Below are 23,293 nucleotides of genomic sequence, written 5' to 3'. Positions count from 1 at the left end.
GTTAAAGCAATGTAAAATTACTTCTGAATTGAAAATAATGTTATTGTTTTGTAGTCTTTCAAATTAAATGTAATGTTTGCAAAATTTTTGAAAACATGCCTCATGCAAAGAGTAAGGTGATTATGATATTTTGTATAGTGAGCTGTTGACTTTCCTGCTGCTTCAGCAAAAGAGTATTTCAATGTACCAATTTAAATGTCAGTGTTATCTTGAGATTTCTTCTTCTGCTATATGAACTATAATAACTCTTGGTGGGATCCATGGTCCAGGAATGAATTTTGAGTGAAATCTAAGAGACAAGACGCAGGGAAGAAAATTCACTTTTATTTTTGAGTAATCTGAAGCTTTATCTAGTTTTATCTAGTTTTTCTTTTGTTTTCTTTTCCTTTTGTTCTGTAAAAATAGAATTACAATTGTTAGATGGTAAATGAATCTTATTTAGAACTATTCTGTCGGGTTTGTTTCACGTTTTTTGGGATAAAAGAGCCTGATCTATGGTCTGCATCTTTTTCTGAAAGAATTGAAATTTTATCATATTTTAAAGTAGAGCTGCCGTATTCACAAGCATACTCTGGAGCATCATTAATTTTTGATTGAAAGTGTGGTGTAGAGGGAGTGTTTGGTCTGGCTTTTAACTATTATTTTCCTTTCTTACACAGAATTGCAATAAAAAAAAAGTCAAGATTCTAATCTGATACTAAATGTGATTTTTAAAATTTCCATGGGATAAGAATTTTTAGTTCTACAGAAGAAACTGGTAGAAATTTGAAATTACATGGAAAGTGCATATAAATAATCATCTATACTAGCTCTTTAACTGTACAGATTTCCTGTATGATAGTTTTTTCCTGTCAATTTTTCCAGAGCTGAGCCGAGAGGGTGTACCGCAGGTGTCTTTTGCAGTGTTTTGAGTAACACTAAAGCAACTACAAATGACAGGAGTTAAATCAATGTGAATTTGTAAAACTTTTCATGAGAACCTACATGACTGGCCTTATACCCATTTCATTGTCTGTGTTTTTGTCCTGTGAGCTAGTCTGTACTCCCATGGTGACAATTCTGAAAGTTTACTACTCCCTGTAATCATTGAGAATCCCACAGCCGGAGCTGGAGATAATACAGGCTTTATACTTTCACAATATTGGCTCTGCTGCTTTTGCTGCTTTTCCAAAAAGAAAAAGAAGAAAAAAGACCGTTATTCTGATCTATTGGAAATGAAGAGACAGACATGAATAATACTACTCCTGTAACTGTTTAGCATAGCAGTGTTTTGTTTTGTTAAACAGCAATGTTTCACAAGCATTTTTATTTCTTGAAAATCTAGCTTCTGACAAATCACTATGAGCAGTGCTGGAAATATTACTGTCTGCCTTCAGGAATGGGAAGCTATGGAATTGCAGCAGAAGAGGAGCTACATTTAACTGAAAAACTTTTCTGGGGAATATTTGATTCCTTGTCCCATAAGGTAATGGCTGCAATTCACATTACATTATGGGGTGGGTATAAAAGCATTACATTGATAATTTGCTGTGCCTAGATGAGAAAGTTCCTGTTTTAATGGTTGTTTCATCTAATATGGGAGGTACAGTAATGAATGCTTTTGATGAAGTGAAAAATTGAACACTGAATCTTGCAAGATTCTCTCCAAGACAATGAAATTTCACATCTTTGCTTGATATACTCGTAAGCTTTACACCACTAATGAGGAGATACATATGTGTGTGTGTGTGTATATATATATATATATATGTATATACACACACACACGCATACGTAATGTTTAGCTCTCCCTGCACTAACATGTCAGTGTTGTCTGCTCTCCTATCTTGGCTCTACTAAATATTTCAAATTACTTTTTACTGACAAAAAATTAATTCTAATAAATATATATACATGCTTATCAAATTTTCAGTATATGCAGAATAAATTTACATTGCCTGTCTTCAAATATATATTTGTATTTCTTTAGTTTTCCAGCTATTGCCCAGCTGAAGAGATATGATGCAATATATTATGAAATAAGCACTTTTCCATTTTTGCAAAATGTGATATTGGGACTTTTAATCTTACTCAGTTTTTCTCTCAGTAAGAAAAAGTTGCATTTCTAATACAAGAAATGTCTTCCTGAGTAAACACTTTTTGTGCTTGCTTGGGATCAAAATTTAGCCCAATGAAAAATCAGTTTTTGCTTTAGGACAATAAAAAATCATGTTAATTGTGTCTCACTGAATTTATGTTCTCTTTCTAAGCTAAAGATTTAGATGATTGCACCTCTAGGCATTCTTATTTATAATATGGAATAAAAATGGTCTCTGCATTATTCTGAAATGGCTTTTTAAACTTTTTTTGATTTTAGTAACTTTTACACCTCTCTTAGTGCTTTCACAAGTGTGAAGAGTGTCAGGAGTGCCTGATGCAATCAAATTTTTCCAATTAGTGAATCTTAGATTTTAACAGATAAAGTAACATTATATGTTTCTGTCAATACTAGTGTCTCTCTATAACAACATTTTTATTTTTCTGTAAATGGTTGTTAGCCCAATGGTGGTTAATGAGAGTTGTGTAAATCTGATCTGTTGACCTATAGTATTCTCTACCATTCTTTTTTGCTCTAAGCTATTTACAGGTTTGATGTTATTAAAAATAATGAAATCAATTTGCTACAATAAATCAAAATTTCCTTTAATGAGCATATTTTAAAATGCAAAAGTGCAGGGTGAAAAGGAGGCAAAATGGTGATGGCCTCTGCTAATTCTGCAAGAATTAGTAATTTGAGAACTAAGGCAGGGTTTTACAGATTATCATGCTCTGTAACTGCTCAGACAAGCCTTCATCCTCCCTGTACAGGCCTTCATGGCCTGAAGAAAGCTTGAGTTGAACTCCCATTGCATACACATACAAAATGTCACCACACTCTTATGTCAATCTGAGTAGTTTTAAGAATATATCATGTTGATATAATGGAAAATGCATGTCATGCTACAATAATTTTGCTCTATGTTTGAATTTTAAATGTGACTTACTGTTTGTTTGCATCTTCTAATATTTGTTCACGTCTATGGCTGCTTGGATTTCACTAACATTTTGCATGTTTTTCTGTTGGGTTTTCCAACCAGTTCCTATCTCTCCTGCAGAAGTATGATCCAGAGCTCTTTCGAATGGCTTTGCCTTGTCTAAGTGCTATAGCAGGTGCCTTGCCCCCAGATTATTTAGATACACGAATTATGTCAACTTTGGAAAAACAGACTTCGGTGGATCCAGAAGGAAATTTTGATCCCAAACCTGTCAGCACATCCAAGTGAGTCATGTAATTCGTAGAGGTTTGCATCCCTTAAATATTTTGATACTATTCCTTATTAACATTTTTATCTTCTGTAGGGAGAGTTGGCTGGTGACTGACATGTTAGTGGTATTAGGACTTTCAGAAGTAGTACAGGGATTTTTGCTTCCTCCTGCCAAATATTTCACTGAAACCTGTCCTGTTTACCAGACATAAACCTTATTCTTCTCAGCCCTGAAAAGATGTTAAATATTTCCATTTTATATCTACGGAGGAAATAATAAATTCTATATTTATTACGCACCTGTTGTGTAAAAGTTCAAATGTTTGGGATAGATAAATTAGAAACCATCATTATTTTGCATGTGCTTATGACAATTTGTACAAGGTCACAAAAATCTGGTGATTCAATTGGTCTGTAGCCCAATTTTTTATAAAGTCTTCCCTTAATTTTGAGAATTGATCTTTAGAAACATATTATGGCAAAATAGGCAGATCACATAGAATGATTAAATAGAGATTTGACTTTCCTAGTAATTTTTTGCTTTTAAAATGCAGATTTTGTATTCAAGAATTGAGGATCAATAGCTCAGTCTTGCTATCAAAGTCTTACACTTCCATCATTATGCATTGTGAAACATCCATGTTAAAATTATTCTTTATTAAGAATTAGCAACAAAAATTTACCTGTGGATTATGCAGGTTTTTGTTTCTTTGCAATTTCAGCTTCTAGAAAATGTGACTGTTATGTACTTAAAGGTTCTTTGCAAACGCCGTTATAGCTACACCTTTTTTGTGGCATTTCTTTTAAAGAACAGGGAATTACTGTGCCAAATGCTTTGCCTTCATTTGATGGTGAAGCATTTTTGATTGGTGCTATCTTTTGCTGACATTTTTTTCATAAATCAGACTGCAGTAACTTATGATTGAATGACCACAGCCCTCTCTGCTTACAGCCTTGTACTTCCTGAGAAGCTGGAGTATATTGTAAGCAAGTATGCTGAACATTCCCACGATAAATGGGCCTTTGAAAAGGTAGGAGTTATTTTAAGACTGGCAGCTGTCCAGGACTAGTAAATAATTCCTAGGGTGAATATTGAAATTGGAACTGGACAGTTTAACTGTTCAGATTTTATGGATGTCTACATATTTATTTTGGGATATTTGGAAGAAATCTCCTGCTTAGGAAAATACATTGCAATTAGTTACTTTTTCAAAGAATTTATTAGGAGAGACTTGAGGGGACTGAAAAAGAGGGAATTCGGTTTGGCTTTGCAGGGGGTTTTTTGTTTCTTTAAGGGTTTGGTGGGGTTTTTTTGTTCTTTGGGGTTTTTAAAAAAAGTTTAGGTGGGGATATACAGTTGTTTAGGCATCACTTTGCCTGGTAATGGTGCTTTTTGACTGGGAGTCGGAGATTCAGTTTTACTGCAGCAGCTCTATGATCTAAGAAAGTACAGCCTAATGTAATTTTTTGTTTCAGATAAGTAGTTGTAAATTTTCTTTCTTTTTAGCTTTAAGAACCCTGTTATGTATTGAATTAGGAAATAATTTTCCTAAGGCTCTGTCACTATGTTGTGTTTCTGTTTTGTTATTTCTAGAAAGCTACAAGAAAAGACAATGAATTCTTCAATAATTTATTATAACAATTAATAACAAATGAATAGCAATTTTATGGAAGAGTTGTATAAAACAATTCTCTTGTTTGGGAGGGCCTATGTATGCAAATTTGTAGAGGAAGGTACACATGCATATGTAAATATATACAGAATAATTTCAAACCATGAATTTCAGTTACTTTGATTTAAGGTAAAGGATTCATTACATTCTTCAGTTCTTGATCTGGTAATGTTACATATTCTTCTCTGTGTTTCTGACTTTGGCCTCCCAGAGAACTGGGATAGTACATTTATCGTATTTTGGGACAGTCAGTGCTGTCTCAATGCACGAATCCACTTGAAAGGGGCCAGTCTAAGCTGGGCTCAGGACTGGTATGGTGAGACCCACTGCTCACAGATGTCTCCCTTCTGTCTCAGTCATGTCTTGTTCCTGCATGTCCAAAGATCCTCCCCTGTGGCACTGAGCAGCTCTTGGAGTGGGTTAGCAGCTTGATGTGACAAAGGAAACTCCTTACTTTGCTCTCACTCATCAGTGTTGTTCTCATCTTATTTCACTGGGGTTTGCAGTTGTTTTTTTTCTCTTTTTCAGACTAACAGTGGATGGAAGTATGGTGTTTCACTGGATGAAAATATGAAGACTCATCCATTAATAAGGCCTTTCAAAACCTTAGCTGAAAAGGTAATAGAGGAAATTTCAGCTGCATCAATATGAAGTAGATTGATTTGTGTGCTTTTAAAAATCCATTTCAAATATATTCTATTAAATGTCTGGTAGAGGAATCAAGAAGAATTCTTACAGTTAATAGGTACAACTTTATGCTGAAGTGATATTTCAGTTAATCTTACACTGAATCTTGTGTAATTTACTTCCATTAGGCATGATGTTAATTGTTTCTTCATAGGCCTGGGCAAATTTGAATTCAGAAGCGTCAGTAGCACAGATTTTTCAGGCTCTCATGGATGAGGAATAACTGGCAGAAACTCCTGGACCTTAATGAAATGTAATTTAACATATATGAAGGCAATTTTGTCTTCCAGAAAGATGGTAGAAAAATGTAAAAAGTGTGTAGGAGATGATTCAGTTGAAAATGCGGAAAAACATTTAAAGTATTTTGAATTTCTTGACTAGGCACAAATGTCTTCTAGCTGTCAGAACAGTGAAGCAAATTTGAATTCTGTTACTTATTTTTGTAATGATTCACTGGGAGACACAAGTCAATTACATATGTCTCTCTTCAACACATATTTCCTGTTCAGAAAATAGACATGACAAGAATCAAGAGGGATTAAAGAGGTTGAGTTTCCTAAAGTTTATAAATTGCTTTGAAATCTTTGGAGAGGGGCCAAAGAATTGTTGGTTGCTATTTAAGCAGTTCAAGAAGAAATTTCTGAATTGTCTGAAATTAGAATTTTTCAACATAAAAATCAGGTCTATCCCTAAAAGCTATCATTTTGAGCAACTGGTTTATGATACAACCTGAAATACTGTTATTTAATTGATTTGAAAACTCTTAGTATAGCATATTCAGAATTTTGCCACATATTTTCAGGCTTTCTAACACTTTTACTTTTCAAACGAGTGTTGGAATATAGGCTGTTGCCTATTTTTTGATTGGTAACTGTGTTTATATGATGTGTGTAGTTCAGTAACCTTCTGTATCTGTGAGTGGATATAAATAAAGGAAGACTAAAAAAAGGTCTTGAGTGCTTGATGCATTTGAAAATGCATACTTGTTTAACTAATTTTTAGCACTCACAAGTACCATCATTTCTTTTATTATTTTGTGCTGGTGGAATTAATGAATAAGTTTCCAGGTCCAATCTACATTATTGCTCCAGGGCTCATTGCGGTGCTGTTAGTTTCTAACACTTATCCCAGCAATTAATGCCACTAAGAATATTTTTTTTATTGTAGGTATTTCAAAACTTTTCTCTCGTGTAAAAAGAACTATATTTTGTGTTCTCATTCAATATACAAATTTTCTATAATTTTGTGGTACGTGGCACTTAGTGGAGAAGGACAGAGTATTTTTATTATGCTTTTGCTACTTACTAAATACAGAAAAAATTTTGCATTATTTCTTCAAAGGAAAAGGAAATTTATCGTTGGCCTGCCAGAGAATCACTGAAAACCATGTTGGCCTTGGGATGGAGCCTAGAAAGGACCAAGGAGGGAGGAGAAGCAATGATACATCAGCGTGAAAATGAAAAACTTCGCAGCATATCTCAATGTAGTCAGGTAAGGTAGAACACCTTGATTTCAGAAAACAAAAGGTCTGTTAGTTAATTTACCAATAAATTATAAACAATTATGTCAATTTTATATTTCTTTTAGTGAAAAGAAACTTTTAATGGTAGAGTTCTAAGATTGGAAGTCATGTCACTATAATAAACACTGTGCCACACTAAAGAGGGGATTCCAAAAAGCTTTTAAGACAATGAGGCTATAAGAGACCATAGATATTAATTTTATTAGAAGAACTTAAAAGCTTTTTAATATAGTCATTCAAAGAAAACAGACAAAGCATTTAAAGTCTTTAAACTAATAAAAAAATAAATATAGCAATTTTTTTTGTTTGGTCAAACAGAAGAGCCTAACATGGGCTTTTGTTAAGATTATAATTATGACTGACAAACTAGATTTCACATTTGATACAGGTTTTTTTTTAATCTACAGGCAAAATTTTCAGGTGACGATAGATTATTTTTTTCGTTTGTAGATTTTTATAATCACATGTTGAGACTGCTGGTCAATATGTCTTGGAGGAGGAAAGCTGTTTAAAATTATGACGAATGTTGGGGAATTGTTATTGTATCCCTCAAGGTGAATTACACACATTTGTACATAAATATAGTGAGAGTTAAGGAGCAGTGCATTGGACACAAGTCCTGGATGGAGTGTGCAAAACTGTGTCACAAGCTAATTCCTTATGTACACTTGCACCAGCACTGATCCTGTGAGCATCAGCACCTGGCACCTTAAGCCTGTGTTGGGTTCCTTCTCCAGGCCCACTATTTGCTCCAACCAAAAGGGGCCCCTGAGCACTCATTACAACATAATACTTCAGTATTTCTTATCTCTTCAGCAAACCTCACTCCCTTACAGGAAATTCTGCTGTTTCTGGAATCTCTGCTTCCAGCCAGTTGAACTTGTTCTGCAGTTGGGCCTTCTTGGCCAAGAAGATGCATGACAAAGACATGACAGAGTAGAGGTTTTCAGCACATAATTAACATGACTACACATTTGAAATCACTGATTTATATGTAACCGTTCACATTTACATGCACCTCCGACAGGTTTTTGAACTGGAGCTTTCTCACTTAAACCAGTTGAAGATTGTGTTCATATATTACACATCTAGTATTTCTTAGTCTTTCATTTCCTCAAGAAAATAAATTATCCTTTTTTTGTACTGTCTCATCCTTGGCACAGGGCTCACTCGGGCTGTTCCCACATGGTTCTGTCATGTTTTGAAGGCACATCTTGTGTGTCTTATGGTTGGTTTCCTCTTAGGCTAAAAGCTTAGTTCTTTACAGCTTGCCACCTACTGTGAATAGAGAGATCTAAGTATCTGCAGCAACCTGCATGCTTCCACACTAGCAAACCCATTCCCTTGATCATCCAGCGCCTTCAGTACATTGCAAAATAGGTGACCAATTTCTACAAGAAAGTATAAAACTGGGAATGGTGTTATTCTAATCAAGTCAGTTACAGAGATGTTGTAATTGAATATTTGGTTCTTTTATCTGAAATTTTTTATCTGAGAATAACTTTCTTTTCCCTGCACAGGGAAATGGGTATAGCCCAACACCACTTGATCTCTCTAATGTGGCACTTTCTAGGGAGCTTCAGGTTCGTATTTGTGTTTTACATATATTATGCTGAAAGGAATGGATGTGTTTAGTTTCATTATTATTAATGAGTTGAATTTTGTTTGGTTTTATGAGTGTATTTGTGACTGTAGCTATGATAAACTGTTGTAGAAAGGGTGCATGCTATTTACATAGTGAAAGATGAAATTTCCACGGTTCATGCCATTGGTGCTTCCTGAGTTCCCAGAAAATATTAAACATGAAGCTAGGGAAGGAGCTGTCGATAGCATGTTATAATATATATATCCTATGCTTGTGCTGACTTCAAAGAACAGATCAATATAGAAATTCCACTTAACTATGATGTTTCTTTATCACAAGAGTGTAGACTTAGGACTGTGTAACTATGTAGAGTTACAGAATTTTTAATCATCACCAAATCTTACATATTGTTTTTTCTGATGCTAATGTAGGGAATGGTTGAGGTAATGGCAGAAAACTACCATAATATATGGGCCAAAAAGAAGAAAATGGAGTTGGAAAGCAAAGGTAAGCCACAATCCTGCAAACCACACCAAAAAAGACAAGGAGAATGAGGGAAAAGTAATGATCTGAAAGATGACAGTGTAAGACAATAAAAAATGAATAGTTCCTCTTGTGCATGAAGCAGCATAAATCTTAGAGTAGAAAAACTTACAGTTCTTTCAACTTACTAAAGGTGGAGGTAGTCATCCTTTACTGGTACCTTATGACACATTGACAGCCAAGGAGAAATCACGGGACCGTGAAAAGGCACAAGAGCTGTTTAAATTCCTTCAAGTCAATGGTATAATCATATCTCGGTAAGTTGCACATTTTTTCAGATGCTTGCTTGCATTCAGTGCCCAAACCAGCATGTTAATCTTATCTCCCTGCAGACTGGCAGTTATTAACATAATTACTGTGCAGCATGTCTTCTATCAATCAGAGTTATTTTCATGTTCAGAAAGACTCTTCTAAAACAGCATGTTCAGGCAACATTTTTAATAAGTATGTGATCATAGTAAATACAAAGTGCAACAGTAGGGTAATTAAACAAGAGGATAATTTAAAATGTCTAAGTTAGCAGCCAGCAGTGTCAGTAAGGATCATGGGAAAATTAATCTGAGGTCTGATACTGAAACATATCTATGTAAAACTGCTTTTTAATCCAGTATTTGAAAAAAAATATTGCTTTGAGTTCTGTAAAGTAATAAGACAAAGTGGCTGTACTTTGTGGGCACTAACTTCTACTCTAGCAAAAGCACAGACATCCTTAGTTTTACTGCAACTTGAATTGCTGTGTCTCAAAGTAAGCTGGTCTGTGAGGACACGTTACTGTAGTATGTGGCTTTATATGATGGAATTGTGAATTACTATACTATAACTCTCCTCTTTTATTTGATGTGAAACACCTGAACACATAGGAAACCTCAATTTTCTGGCATTAAGCATTTTTGTGAACTAAATTGTATCCATGAACAAATTTTTCTGTACATGCATAGAGTCAGATCTTTCCTGTTTTCATTTATATCTACCTTTCAAGTCTTCAACTCTTTTGAAAGTATACTCAGAAATTTATAAAACCCCATGTTTAGGATCTTCAAAATGTAACTGTTCACTTAGAGAATTAATAATATTTCTAAGAGACAATAAAACAGTTCTAAATACATTTCTGTAGTGCTACAGAGGAAAATTCTCTCTTGCCACATAGGTAGGCTCTCAGCCTGAACCCAAAATGTAGGTATGCCACCAAGTATTTTTATAACCTCCATAATTGCTTCAGAGCCATTGAAAAAGAAAAGCTGGTCTACTTAGTGCAAATGAATGATATTCTGAAACACCAATGGAAATACTCAAATTTTGCAGCTGCGTGTGTTTGGGTCAGGAAATAAATTTTTTCAGTGTTGCATCATGGGACAAATCAACTTGAAAAAGCATCAACTTTTCAAACTCTTCATTGATACAGGCAAAGAGTTTGCAGTGATTGTCTGTATCAGGATGAATCAAGACTATAATCTTTTCAGTGTTTTCTTCAGATGAATATATGCATATATATATTAAAAAAATCCTTTGAAGTACTCATTGCAATTATCACATTTCAAGATGTCATTCTTGAAAATGTTGGACTAATCATTAAAACATAGAAATTGTTTATAATTGGAAATGTATAGGCGGAACAGCATGTGTACTTCACATATACCATCTGCCTCAGTTTTTGGGTTTTTTGCTCTTTGCTGAGAACATTTTTGAAACAGTGTGTTTATGACATACAGATAAATCTTTCAGGCCTTACTCAAGTATGTATTAGAAACAACATAGTATTTTGTTCCACGTCTTTAAATCTCTGTAAGCTCTTTGGATATTGTTTTTTATACTTCACAGACTATCAACATCTTTCAATATTTAGGAAAGTATGTATAATCTCTTGGGAACCAGGACTTCTTATAAACTCAAAAAGAAAATATTTACAGTGACCTCACTGAAAATACAGATAAGTACTTAGTCCCCTTCATGAAAGTGAGGCAGCAGAAGATGCCTCCCAAGCATACATAGCTGTTAATTCATACTAAATAATTTGATTGCACAGGGGATAAATTCACAGAGAGTCATCAAAGTATATAAACTAGAACTCTTAAAATTTTTTTTCACAAATTAAACTAAGATGGGAGGTTAGAGTCCTACTAAGTTTGTGTTTAAAATAGGATTGAAATGTCTTCCTTGGTTCTCTGGCTTTTTTCCCCTAGACTACAACCATTTCTTTCCTTTTAACTATGTTGTGACATGGTCAAGAGCATATATTTTATTATTAGATTTTTTGTGTTAAAATTTCTGCTGCATCAACCTTCTCTCAGAATTACTTTTTTGCTTGGATTTCTCTCACAGTTGTTTTTAAACTGCTAATCTAATATTCCATTTTGCCTCCCTAATTTACTCCCATACCAACGGTAAGGGCTCAGTACAAATGATCATTTTCTTATACCACAGGAAAGAGTCCAGCAGCTTTCTTTTTTTCTTGTTCCTTTTTTGCTTTTGCCTCAGTGCCACAAACTACCAGTTCCTTCTTCCCTACTTCTGACACACTGATCAGCTCCTCTGTAGTCTGCATGTCCTTCGGCCAGGTTATTTTGTCTTAACTGAGAAAGGCTGAGTCTTCCTATCTGCTACTGCTTGAGGAGGCTGTATAGAAGCAGATGAAGTAGCCATTTATGATTAGCCAGAGGTTTTCCTTAATGTCACTCAGTTACTTCCTCACTTGATAAAGCAGTTAGATGTCCCGGGTGTCTCCCACTATCTACCAATAGCAAATCTCAATCAGAGTTTAGTTCTTTTGATATTGGAATAAAGAGATTATGAAGAAGTTGTAGACTGAACAAAAGTACAAGAGAATCTCAAGGAAATGAAGATGGAAGAATTAACAACTTGTGAAAGCAAGTACATTTGTAAACAGAATAAATTTAAAAATGTTCAGAATTAGGTGACTTCAAAAGGGTAATGAAAAAAAAATCTCTGTTCTTGTCCTGGATGCCAAGACAGAAATTGTTTGCAGATTTGTGGGATGAACCCTTAGCAATGAATTGGAGAGTTTGGCTACCCTTCAGAGGGGCTTTGATAGTCTGGAGAAATGGCCTGAGAGAAATCTTATGAGGTTGAGCAAAGGTAAATGCAAAGACCTATACCTCGGATGGAGTAATCCCAGGAATAGGGGAGCTGAGCTTGAGAGCAGATGTGCAGAAAAGCTCTTTGAATTGTGCAAGTTGAACATGAATCAGAGATGTGTCCCTGTGATGATGAAAGCTGACTGTGTACTAGGTTTTATCAGTGAGTGTGTTCTGCAGGTTGATGGATCATGAAATTCTCCCAGGATATGTTGTTCCAGTTTTAGTTCTCCAGCACTAAGGAAGACATTGAGAACAAAGTCACTCAAGGGGGAAGCCACTGAGATGCTGTGTGGATGGATGCCAGGAGAGGCTCTGAGGAGTGGTTGGATTTTCTCAGTTTTAAAACAGAAGGCTACAATAGGATTTATGTCTGTCTTCAACTACTTCATGCAAGGCTATAGAGAAAATGAGGTCAAACACTAACGCCTCAAAAGCAATAAGTTGTTACAAGGAAAATTCTAGTTAGATATAAGAAAATATTTCACCATTATTTTTCATGGTGAGGGTGGCCAAATATTATACCGTCTCCACGGTCATTATGAGATTTGGATCCTTGAACGTACTCCTTCCAACCTTAATTTGTGTGTGATCCTAAAGAATTTTAGAATTTTGGTCATGTAAGTTTCATTTGTACTTAAAATCAAATCCAGTACTTTAAATCTAGGCCCAGACAACCACACATATCTTTATTCCTCTTTAATATCTTGTATGATCAGCCGTGATTTATGTATATGGATTTATCCTAAAGAATAAACAATACATGCCTCTTTTGAAATTATTGTATTCTGTTGAAGTTTTTTGAATACTTTAATAATATAATAGTTTGTTACTTACGCTTAAGTTTTTATTTAGTAGCTGAAGTAATTTTGTTCCTTCATAAAATTAAAGGACAAAATGAAGTTTAACTGTGATCAATGAAATGAAGGGTAGTACTTAGGCTGACTTTGTAAAGATGCAACTGCTGACTTCCCAAACACTTGGAATGTAAATGTGCCAGCAGTAGAAATTGAGTGACCAATGCATTATTTTGTTAGGCTCAGAGGCATGATGGCTTTGTTTGTGCAATAAGGTAGCACTCTAAAGTTCTTATCCTAAGATACATGTATTTTGGATACTTCCATCATAAGCTATCATACCTCTTATTAAAGTCAGTTCATTTTTCTCTATTTCCTCCTAGATAGTTGATAATTAACTGTTACCATGGTCATTTTCTCCTTCTCATGAAAATTTACCCTAATAAAAATATAAGGCATGAAACGCTTCAGAGTACTGTCACCATTTGTACTACTGTCATCATCAGTGCTACTTCTCTTAATCCTTTTAAAAACAGGGGCCTGAACGACATGGAGTTGGATGCTTCATCCATGGAAAAGAGGTTTGCCTTTAAGTTTCTGAAGAAAATTTTAAAATATGTTGATTCTGCTCAAGAGTTTATTGCACATTTGGGTAAGTTGCAGATTTTATTTTTAAAATAGTTAGAATTGTTGAAATTTAAATATTTGATTGATAGGTTTGCATTTTTAGTGATCACTATTTTTATTGCATTTAAGAAACTTAATGTCTTTTAATTTTCAGATTAAATTATTGAACATTTGTAACTAGCTAAACAGTTTCTGCTCTTTTATTTTTGAGTAAAACTAATTTTTCAATTATCTAAAAGATCTGAAATATCTATTGTGTTATTTATTATTAGACAGCTTCTTATTTGTGTCTGCCTTGATTGTATCCTTGCAGAAGCCATTGTAACCAGTGGAAAAACTGAAAAATCTCCACATGACCAAGAAATAAAATTCTTTGCTAAAGTGAGTGATTATTTCATGATCATATATGTTCCACTATACAGATTATGTAAATTTATTATGTTAGACTGCTTTTCACATAAGGGAAATACATATTTTCCATTTTTTATGATAAATAATCAAACTGTTATCAAATATTTTGAAATGTCTTCAAAAATATCTCAGGATGTTTGCTGGATTTGAATATTTCAAAATACTCCAATATATCTCTTTCTGTATGAGAAGGAATGTAAAATTTAAAAGGCAGATTATTCATTCATGATATTAAATACTCTCACTGAATATATCAATTTAATCTGATTTTTTTACCACAAGATATCACTGAAGTGCATATCATCTAATTAGCAGAAAGAAATACTCCTATGCAGTATTAGATACAAAACAGATAGCTCTGTGGAAGTCTGTTTATTATTTATGTAATTTTGAATAAAATTTTAAGACTTCACTTTTTAATTTACACAAGTTTGTGTTTGAAATAAAAAAAAATACAGTTGTTAAAAAACTAAAATTCTTTTTATGAACTTTGACCAATCAGAGCATTTCTGCTATATTTACCATTGTGCTCTGTAAAAAATACATTTTGTGTCTATATTTCTTAGGTTCTTTTACCATTAGTTGATCAATACTTTACAAATCACTGCCTCTACTTCCTGTCTTCTCCATCAAAAATCCTCAGTAGCAGTGGATATGCATCAAATAAGGAAAAGGAAATGGTAGCAAGGTAAGTAAAATAAAAAAAATTATCCATAGTAGGGTTTTATTCAGATAACCAAAGGTCTCTTCTTAGATTGTAGAGAAAGACAGAGAATTCAAAAGCTTATTTTCCTTACCTGGAAAGTGAATATTTTATTCTACCTGAGAATGGCAGTGAGTGAATAAAATTCCTCATCTTTGTATTCTTCATTTTATATATATATGTGTGTGTGTGTGTGTATACATATATATATATATATATACATATGTATATATATATATATACACACATACACACAATTGAAGAGTTCAGTATATATAATAACTATTTATTTTACAATATGTAATTGTAGATGATAACATAAAAATACTAAAAAACAATTCTGTGAGCAGTTGAATTACTTAGTTTCTTACGGGGTTTTGTTTCATTGTGGGTGGCAGTTTCTGGTTAAAACTCTTTCCACTGTTGGTTCATTTAAATGGTCTCACACTTAGATAAATTTTCAGCTATTAAAAAGTGTTAAAACCACCATGAGACAGCTTTTTAGGTGGAAATACAGATTCTAAACAAAATTACTTCTGCCCCTTCACAAGTGTTACTGGAATTTCATAAATTTTGCGTCTCTTCACTGTTTAGATGGAATCAGCCATTTGACACAAAGTTATTCTAGAAAATTCTGTTAAAAAGAAATGCCTTTTAATTTAGAATGTGCTGCGCATATGAAAATAGGAATTTCTCTTTTCTGTGATTAAAATTTGAAAATAATAATAAATAATATTTAATTGTGTATTAATGATGACTTTAATAATTTGCCAGGTTTTTCCTTCCCCTTGAGGTATGCTACCAGTTACTTTCTTTTGGAAATTTTGTATCATAGTATTTCAAACTGTTTTATGGTCATACTTTCTTAGTTTAGCTGTCAGTTTCTCAGATTTCTTTAACTTTCCCCCACTTTGTTGACCAGAGTTAACTGCTTTTTCCAGTAGAAAGTAGATATAAAATTTGAATTTAAAGGTTATGTGCTATTACATAAGCAGGCCTAGGATTCCACTCTTTGGTTTATCTCTCAACACATTTTTGCATTTCTCTAAATTATTATTACCCTCTGTTTCCATCTTTGTGTGTGGCAGTCCTTATAGAGCAGTTGTGTGTAAGAGTGGTTAAGTCCCCAAGATTCTGCTTTACTCAGCTCAGACATTTACAAACTTGCAAGATAGTCCTCCAGGAGCTGGGAAAGACAACTCAGGCTCAGGAGGATGGAAGTGTCACTTCATTTCAATTTCATGCTTCCTCTCTGAGTACTCCTGTTACTTCTCTAAAGTCAGCCAGGTCTCCATGAAGGTAGGAGGATGTGTTCTAGGGCTATAAAAGTGGCTTTACAAAGGCACATGAAGAAGTTAGATGTCTAGCACAAGTACCTGCTAGTATAACTGCAGAAATATCTAATAATTCTTTGTGCATCCTTCACTGAGAGAAGTGACTATCTGCAATTTCCATCTTATAGGAAGTATAGTATCTCCTTACCATTGTGAAGATAACAATAAAAATCTGTGGTTAGTATGAGACCATACCATGTCCTAAGGTATATGCTTTGTTTTCTCATGCCCTAATTTCCTTTGTAAAGTATGGCCCAAATGATATCTAAGTCTGTCAGCTGTCTTTGTTGAAGTAACCCCTTTACTCTTTAGGGTGTTGGTTCTATATTCTCTTATCCCACTATTTTGACAGGTAGGTTAGATATGCAAGTATATACCAGAAGCTCTTCTAGTGTGTATATATCTAGGATTCATATTATCATCATCAGAGGGTAAATACAGATTTTTTTATTCATTTACAAAGGACATCCTTGCAAATTATTTTAAATAGTATGAAGATTTTTAAAATTTATTTCCTGCAGAATGCCAAGTAAAACACTAAAATGTTTCTCATTTTTTCTTGTCCTTACAAAAAAAATTCTTATTCAGAAATAATAGCCATAAAGAATGACTCAGCCATATAGCACACAATTGTTGAAAACCACTGTCAAAAAAGTTTTAGATTTCAAGACACCTCTGAAGTGGTGAAGTATAGGAAATGAAAGATCTCAGGAACTGGAAAATATTACTCTGCTTAATGCAGTTGACTGTTAATCATCATGTATCACTCAAAGCACGCTTTACAGGAGTTATGTTGCGTTTTCCTTTTCGTATTCCTACTATTCTTTACCTCCTATTCTAAATAAGTCTTTCATCTTTGTCTTGTTTTGCTCTCTCTGTTCTTCTCTACTTTAGCCTGTTCTGCAAACTAGCTGCTCTTGTTAGACATAGGATCTCACTTTTTGGTAAGTAGTTAAGAAAGATCTTGATAAGAATTTAAAGAATACATAACCATTGTTTCTCTTAGCTGAAGATTTTCATGACTATAGCCAAAATTCTATTAAATGCTCCATAAGTTTCTAGTGAAATCAGTAAGGTCATTGAACATGGCTCTGAAGCTAATACTTAATAAAATATATAAGGTGTCAAAGCAGGAAAAAACAGCACATTGTCATATCTCCAGACTCCATGAAAAAAATATCAGTGGTTTGCAGTTACTTTTCACTTTTCAAAAGTAATCTTATACTAATTACTTTGATTTCTGTCATCCAACTGTTGAATCCAGTAGACTAATTTCTCAATAGCTAAAAGGGGATGTAAGAAAAAATAATATACCTCCTACAAAGATATTGGTAAAAAACTTTAAAAAGAAATATAAGTGCTACAAGATACAGAGGTCAGAATGTTGTGAGGTTAGGCGGTAAAAATGTGCCTCAAGTAGACATTAGTTATTCTGTTTAGTTCCTATACAGAAATTGACTTAAAAAAATTAAAAGGTATTTCTAGCATCAGACTTAACTCCCTCCTCAGTGACCTAAGGTAGGAGACTTAGGAAATGTCTTGTTTAAACTGTGCATCTCCAGTAAGGCCATTTTGGATCATTATATGATGCTATGTTTCCTGTGCTATTGTGCTCTTATAATATCTCTCTCTAACCAGGAAGCGATTCTGCTACAATGGTGAACTGCCTGCACATCTTAGCTCAGTCTCTTGACACACGGTAAGTTTGCAACTTTTGTACCAGCTGCAAACTACTAAGATTTTACTGAGCTTTTCAGAAGCAATTGGATTCCTTCTGTATTTTTTTAATCTTTATTTGTAATCAAAGATCTTAAGAGCATCAACAATTCAGCTACTGCCCTCCACAGTAGCAAATTTTGTCTAAAGTGTTTCACGTACATTTTTCTGCTCAATGTCTGTCATTCAAACACTGAGAACACTTGTCAAACTTTCCAAGTTCATTTGAAGACTTTATGGGGAGATATTAATGACATGACCATTGGAACTGAAAGTAGTGATACCTGCAGATATTAAGAAAGTTTAGTGCATAGTGTAAAATTTGTCATTAGAAGTATGCAGAGTATATTAATATATGGGCATAGTTATATTTACTAACTTTTACTGCTTATCATTGAAGTGATTGTGTAGATTAAAACAGAGGCAAGAAAAGTTTTTGAATTTAAGCTGTTTTCTGGCCTGGTTAAGTTACACAGCAGCCTGATAATGAACTTATTGTGAACTTGTTGTGAACAACACTGGCATCTTCAGTAAGGTGTCAGAGAAGCATGCAAGAATTCAATGAATGGGACTGTGATTCTGGCATTGCAGTTGCATTTTCTAGATTAAGGGGCTTTGAACTGTCTTGACATACACACCTAGTTACTGTGGCTCCCATAAAACTATAGGGATTAAGAGTTTGGGGGTTTTTAGCATATTTTATAGAGAAACTTTCTCATGACTTTTGATATTTACTGAGAAGGAATTATTCAAAAGCAGACCACAAAAACCTGGAAAGGCAAGACTGTGGAATCAGTCAATCAATAACTTTGTTGTTATTATTTTGTATTAAATACTCAAAGGAAATTGTTACTTATACTGCTATTTAGATGTAAGTGCTGTCTTCTGTTCCTAGTGTGAAGTTCCCTGATACATATGGGTATCTTTAACCACTGACAGAATGTAACTAACCTGTACATATATCTCTATACAACTACTAAATACCAAGACAAAGTTGACATTTTTTCCCTTTTTGTTTTTCAGAACTGTTATGAAATCAGGATCTGAGCTCGTTAAGGCAGGATTGCGTGCCTTTTTTGAAAATGCAGCTGAAGACTTGGAAAAGACTTCTGAAAATCTTAAACTGGGAAAATTTACTCATTCACGAACACAAATCAAGGGTGTTTCCCAGAATATCAATTATACTACAGTAGCATTGTTACCAATCTTAACATCAATTTTTGAACATATTTCACAATATCACTTTGGAATAGATTTACTTCGTAAGTATTTTATTTTAATGTTGAATTTTATTGTGTTATAGTGCTACAAATGCTTTTTAGTAATGACTGCATGGATTCAGAGAATGAAATTCTGTTTTCAGTAACATGTACATTTCCAGAATTAATTCTGAAATTAGCAACATATTACCTTATTTCTAGTACATGTTCAAAAATAATACTCAATAAGCTTAATTATGCACAATATTTCTTCTAACATTTAGAGGGAAATTAAAATATGCCTTTAAGTGCTCTCTTAACAAATGTGTGTATGCGACTAGTTTTCCATACAAAAGTACTGTTTCATTATATTAAGACAACTCAATTAAGTTCCCTGTGGATTTTCTCTTACATGGGAAAACCACTGCAGGTCTTTGAATTTAAATTTTCCCTGTTTTTAATATCAGTTATTTTAAAAATACTGAAATGACTCTTTGAGATTCAGCAATGTGCTAAATGGTTTTATTACTTTCTAATGTCTGTAATTATGTTCCAAAATTTTGTATATGTTTAGGTCATAATTAAAAGATGGATAACCATGAAAATAATTTCTTTAAAAATATGCTGAACCTTTAGATCGTGTACTTAAAAGTTAGACACACACACAGAATGATGTTATTTAGCTTTAAATTGGACTCTGCAAGTATGATAACCTGGAATGTCTTAGTAATAAGTGTCTGCTGTACTCTTGGAATGTCTAATGATCTGGTAAGCTTTGGAATGAATGTAGATGATAGACCAGGAATTGAAGGTAAGTGCCATGTGGAGTATGGACACTCAGAATGTTCCATGATATATGTGCTAAAAATTTTGGATACTGTTTAAGATATTGCATAAAACAGATGTTTGATATTTGAAAAGTAATCCTTAGCTGCATAAATACTGATAATGCATTTTCATTTTCCTCTAGTGGGTGATGTACAAGTTTCATGTTACAGAATTCTTTGTAGCCTCTATTCCCTTGGGACTGGAAAGAACATCTATGTTGAAAGGTATTAAGTGTAAAACTCAGCATGCAAAATTTTCTTTTCATTAGGAGTCTGTTGCTTAGGTAATAAAGCATTTTGGATGAAAGGTGAATTTGAAAGAGTGAGAGATGTTTAAAATACACTTTCCCTTGAAAATGGTTGCTAGACTTCAGCATTCAATTCCACAGGGAAAAAAACTTCAGTAGAAGTAAATAACTTATTCTACATATGGCAGTGTATCTGCACAGAGTCTATTTTTCCCATAGGAAAAGCTAAATTTTTCTTTGAGTTGCCATTAGGTTCTCAAACTTTTTCTGCCACATATTGCTGTGATAAGTAGGCTGAGTACTAAGTCGGAAGCATCTGTTTCTCACCTAAGTCTATAAAGGGTTCTCAAAAGAGTTGTCCTGAGCATAAAATCCTGAGTTATGTAGAGTATTCTGACAACCATTAGCTCTACAAAGAAAACCACTAGTTAATTGTGTTTAAAAATGGCCAAGGTCTGCAATTCCTTTAAGCATCTAGTTGCTCTGCTATGTTTCAAGCCCCTTCTTCCAATAGAAGGAGATCAAATCTGTGTTTGCTAGCTCAGAAAACAGAACCCTTATTGCTTGTCTGTGTATCACAAGACAGGAGCCACAATAAGGATAACCCATCCTAATACTTGTGAAAGTTTTCGTTTAGGCAATTTTTGCTGCCTTTCTTATGAAAAGGTAAGATCCATAGGGAGAGAGACACTAAACTGGAAGAAATTCAAGTCGGTGGTCTGGTTAGGAGAGGCTTTGCCTAGTGTGAGGAATGCTCATCTCCAATTCCTTCCTTCCAGAGTTTATTCAGAATTCTTTCATACAAAGTGCAAGAGGTGTCTGGTGGACAGATCTTTCCTCCCACTCTGCATGCATGCACATGTGTGCACAAGCTGTGTGTTCTCATTCAGGCATTTATGCATCCATCTCTAGTCACAAAGCTATACTCTTTTACTTCTCTTTCTGGGCTTCAAAATTCTAAATACTCCTTTACATAATAGATCTGATAGGAAAAATAGGAAGTGCCTTACCCCTTATCTAACTAGCAGTCAGGGTCTTCTCACAGGAAATGAAACATGATTGTGTTTGAGCTGCCTTTCAATAAGAAAAGCTCAGAGCACAAGCCTCAACTTGACTGACAAAATCTGTAAGCACTGGACAATTTCCTTAAACCTATAGAAGCTAGCAGCATCACCTTTGTCTGCAGCAATTATCTTCTTAGAATGGAAAAGTGATGAGATTTCATATATCCAAGGAAACTAATTATTCTCCTAAGGCTGTGTGAGAGGTTTCAACTGTGGATTTCATTTAGTTTGTTTTTCACTAGTCTCAGACTCCTAAATTACAGTTTTAGGCAGACATCAGTGTCTAGGTGGGAAGTAGGATTTCAAACACAATGCTCAATGTTTCAGAAAATTTAGAAGTGAGTGATGGAGCTGACTTGAACAGTTATTCAAATTAAGCAATGTTCAGTTTCAGGATCAAATTGCACATTTTTCTCCTAGTGAATTTTGGCAGGGGCATTAAGAAGTTTTACCTTTCATTGCAGAATGAGTCATAGTGCACTTTTCATAGATAAATATCTCTTTTTATGGCTGAAATAATTCTGCTGGCTGCAGGGGCTCAGGGCTAATTCTTAATTCAATTGCTGCTGCTGCTTTGTTAAGACAAACTTCCTTTGTCAAATGTTTATCCTTTGTACAAAGACTGTTCAGCTTCTTTAGGATGTTGGAGTTGTTTCTGATTTTTCTGTGAACATTTCTTCTCTAAAAGTCTCCATTTATGATTAATAAATGTTGAGAACTGGATGCAAAATACTGTAGCTCTTGATTACTTAGAGCCCTAATGCTCTACTCACTGGATACCTCTCTTCATGGTGTTTCACTTATCTTGGTGCATTAATAGGCAACCCTTGAAAAGATACCTTTCCCTCACACTTGCCAGGAGTTGCCTCATGAGGCTGAGAGTTTCTGCCCTTTTCTCAATCCCTTTTGCAATGCCCACATCCCAGGACAGGGATCTCAGATCCCAGATCCCCAGCTTCACTACCATCCAATATCATATCATGGGTCATGATATCCAGCATTGGAGCAGTCAGGTCATGAGGGGCTCACCTGACTGTTGGATGAAATCTATTCACACAGCTCACCCAGGGATAGGGGTCAGGGGATTATCACTCACCCTGGGTCTTCCTCCTTGTGAGGGCCCTACTTCCTCTTCCTCTCTCACTAAGACAACTGATTTTGTCTGTCCTGTATTTTTTCTTCTGTGTAGGGGACACTGCTAATGGCACAAGTTGTTCCTCTGGTTCAGCTGCAGTTTGAGTGGTCCCAATGCATTGCTTTCCTCCTCCTCCCCCTGAGGGTGCTGTCTAGTACCAAGCAGTGTCTAAAAATAGTAGCTAGAGTCCAGCATGTTGCATAACTTTGCACCTCCCCAAAACTGCCACAGCAGTTTTCCTTCAAATATTCTGCCACTTTATCAAGCACTCTGGTTGCTCTGGGGTAAACTTAAAAACCACTGGAGCAGAATCATCCTTCAAAGGTTGGACCCTTTTCTTCCACCTTCCATACCCCTTGTGACTATCCACCCTTGGGGCAGATCTCTGAAATACTCTCCTAAAAATCTCTTTCGTAACTCCGTGGTGCGGACCAAAGCAAGGGGACCCAGCAGACCAAGCAATAAGAGCAACCTTTTCTTAAAAGCCAGATGAAGTTCAAAATCCTCAAAAGCAAAGGTAACAGACCTGAAGGAGGTTAAAGGGGTGAAAAGCTGGGGAAAATTATCCACCCTCTTCTTCCCACAGGCTGGGTACAATTTTTAATGGACTCCCTGAGGTAGTGCCCAAGGTAAGAGCAGAAGAGCAGCACTGAATACACATTCCAAATGATCTTCGTTGTCTTTGTTATCATGTCATAAGCTGATATTACACAGTGCAGCCACAAAGCAATCCTCATCCCCCTCCCTGCTCTGAAAAATATCACTGTGAGGAGCACATATTGCATATATGGGAATGTATACAGGGTTAGGTACCACAACCATGTGACCAGTGGCTCTGGACCTAAT

The 23,293-nt window shown here is 34.7% G+C and overlaps 1 protein-coding gene across 1 annotated transcript in view; it reads left to right on the top strand.

Annotated features, from left to right (window-relative positions):
• The window catches only part of RYR3 (ryanodine receptor 3), a 193,233-nt gene that overhangs the window by 118,001 nt on the left and 51,939 nt on the right, over positions 1 to 23,293 (top strand). The window contains exons 50-64 of the mRNA XM_030950304.1: positions 1,325 to 1,465; positions 3,135 to 3,298; positions 4,237 to 4,315; positions 5,486 to 5,575; positions 6,986 to 7,135; positions 8,687 to 8,749; positions 9,183 to 9,258; positions 9,428 to 9,551; positions 13,720 to 13,835; positions 14,124 to 14,191; positions 14,788 to 14,909; positions 17,153 to 17,202; positions 17,897 to 17,957; positions 18,998 to 19,236; positions 20,144 to 20,225. Of these exons, the coding sequence (XP_030806164.1) occupies positions 1,325 to 1,465; positions 3,135 to 3,298; positions 4,237 to 4,315; positions 5,486 to 5,575; positions 6,986 to 7,135; positions 8,687 to 8,749; positions 9,183 to 9,258; positions 9,428 to 9,551; positions 13,720 to 13,835; positions 14,124 to 14,191; positions 14,788 to 14,909; positions 17,153 to 17,202; positions 17,897 to 17,957; positions 18,998 to 19,236; positions 20,144 to 20,225 (1,625 nt within the window). The remainder of the gene's footprint in view (positions 1 to 1,324; positions 1,466 to 3,134; positions 3,299 to 4,236; positions 4,316 to 5,485; positions 5,576 to 6,985; positions 7,136 to 8,686; positions 8,750 to 9,182; positions 9,259 to 9,427; positions 9,552 to 13,719; positions 13,836 to 14,123; positions 14,192 to 14,787; positions 14,910 to 17,152; positions 17,203 to 17,896; positions 17,958 to 18,997; positions 19,237 to 20,143; positions 20,226 to 23,293) is intronic.

Source organism: Camarhynchus parvulus, chromosome 5 (assembly GCF_901933205.1).
Source record: "Camarhynchus parvulus chromosome 5, STF_HiC, whole genome shotgun sequence".
Lineage (NCBI taxonomy): Eukaryota > Metazoa > Chordata > Aves > Passeriformes > Thraupidae > Camarhynchus > Camarhynchus parvulus.
Note: the sequence above shows the minus strand (reverse complement) of the source record. Positions and strands in the feature narration are given on the sequence as shown.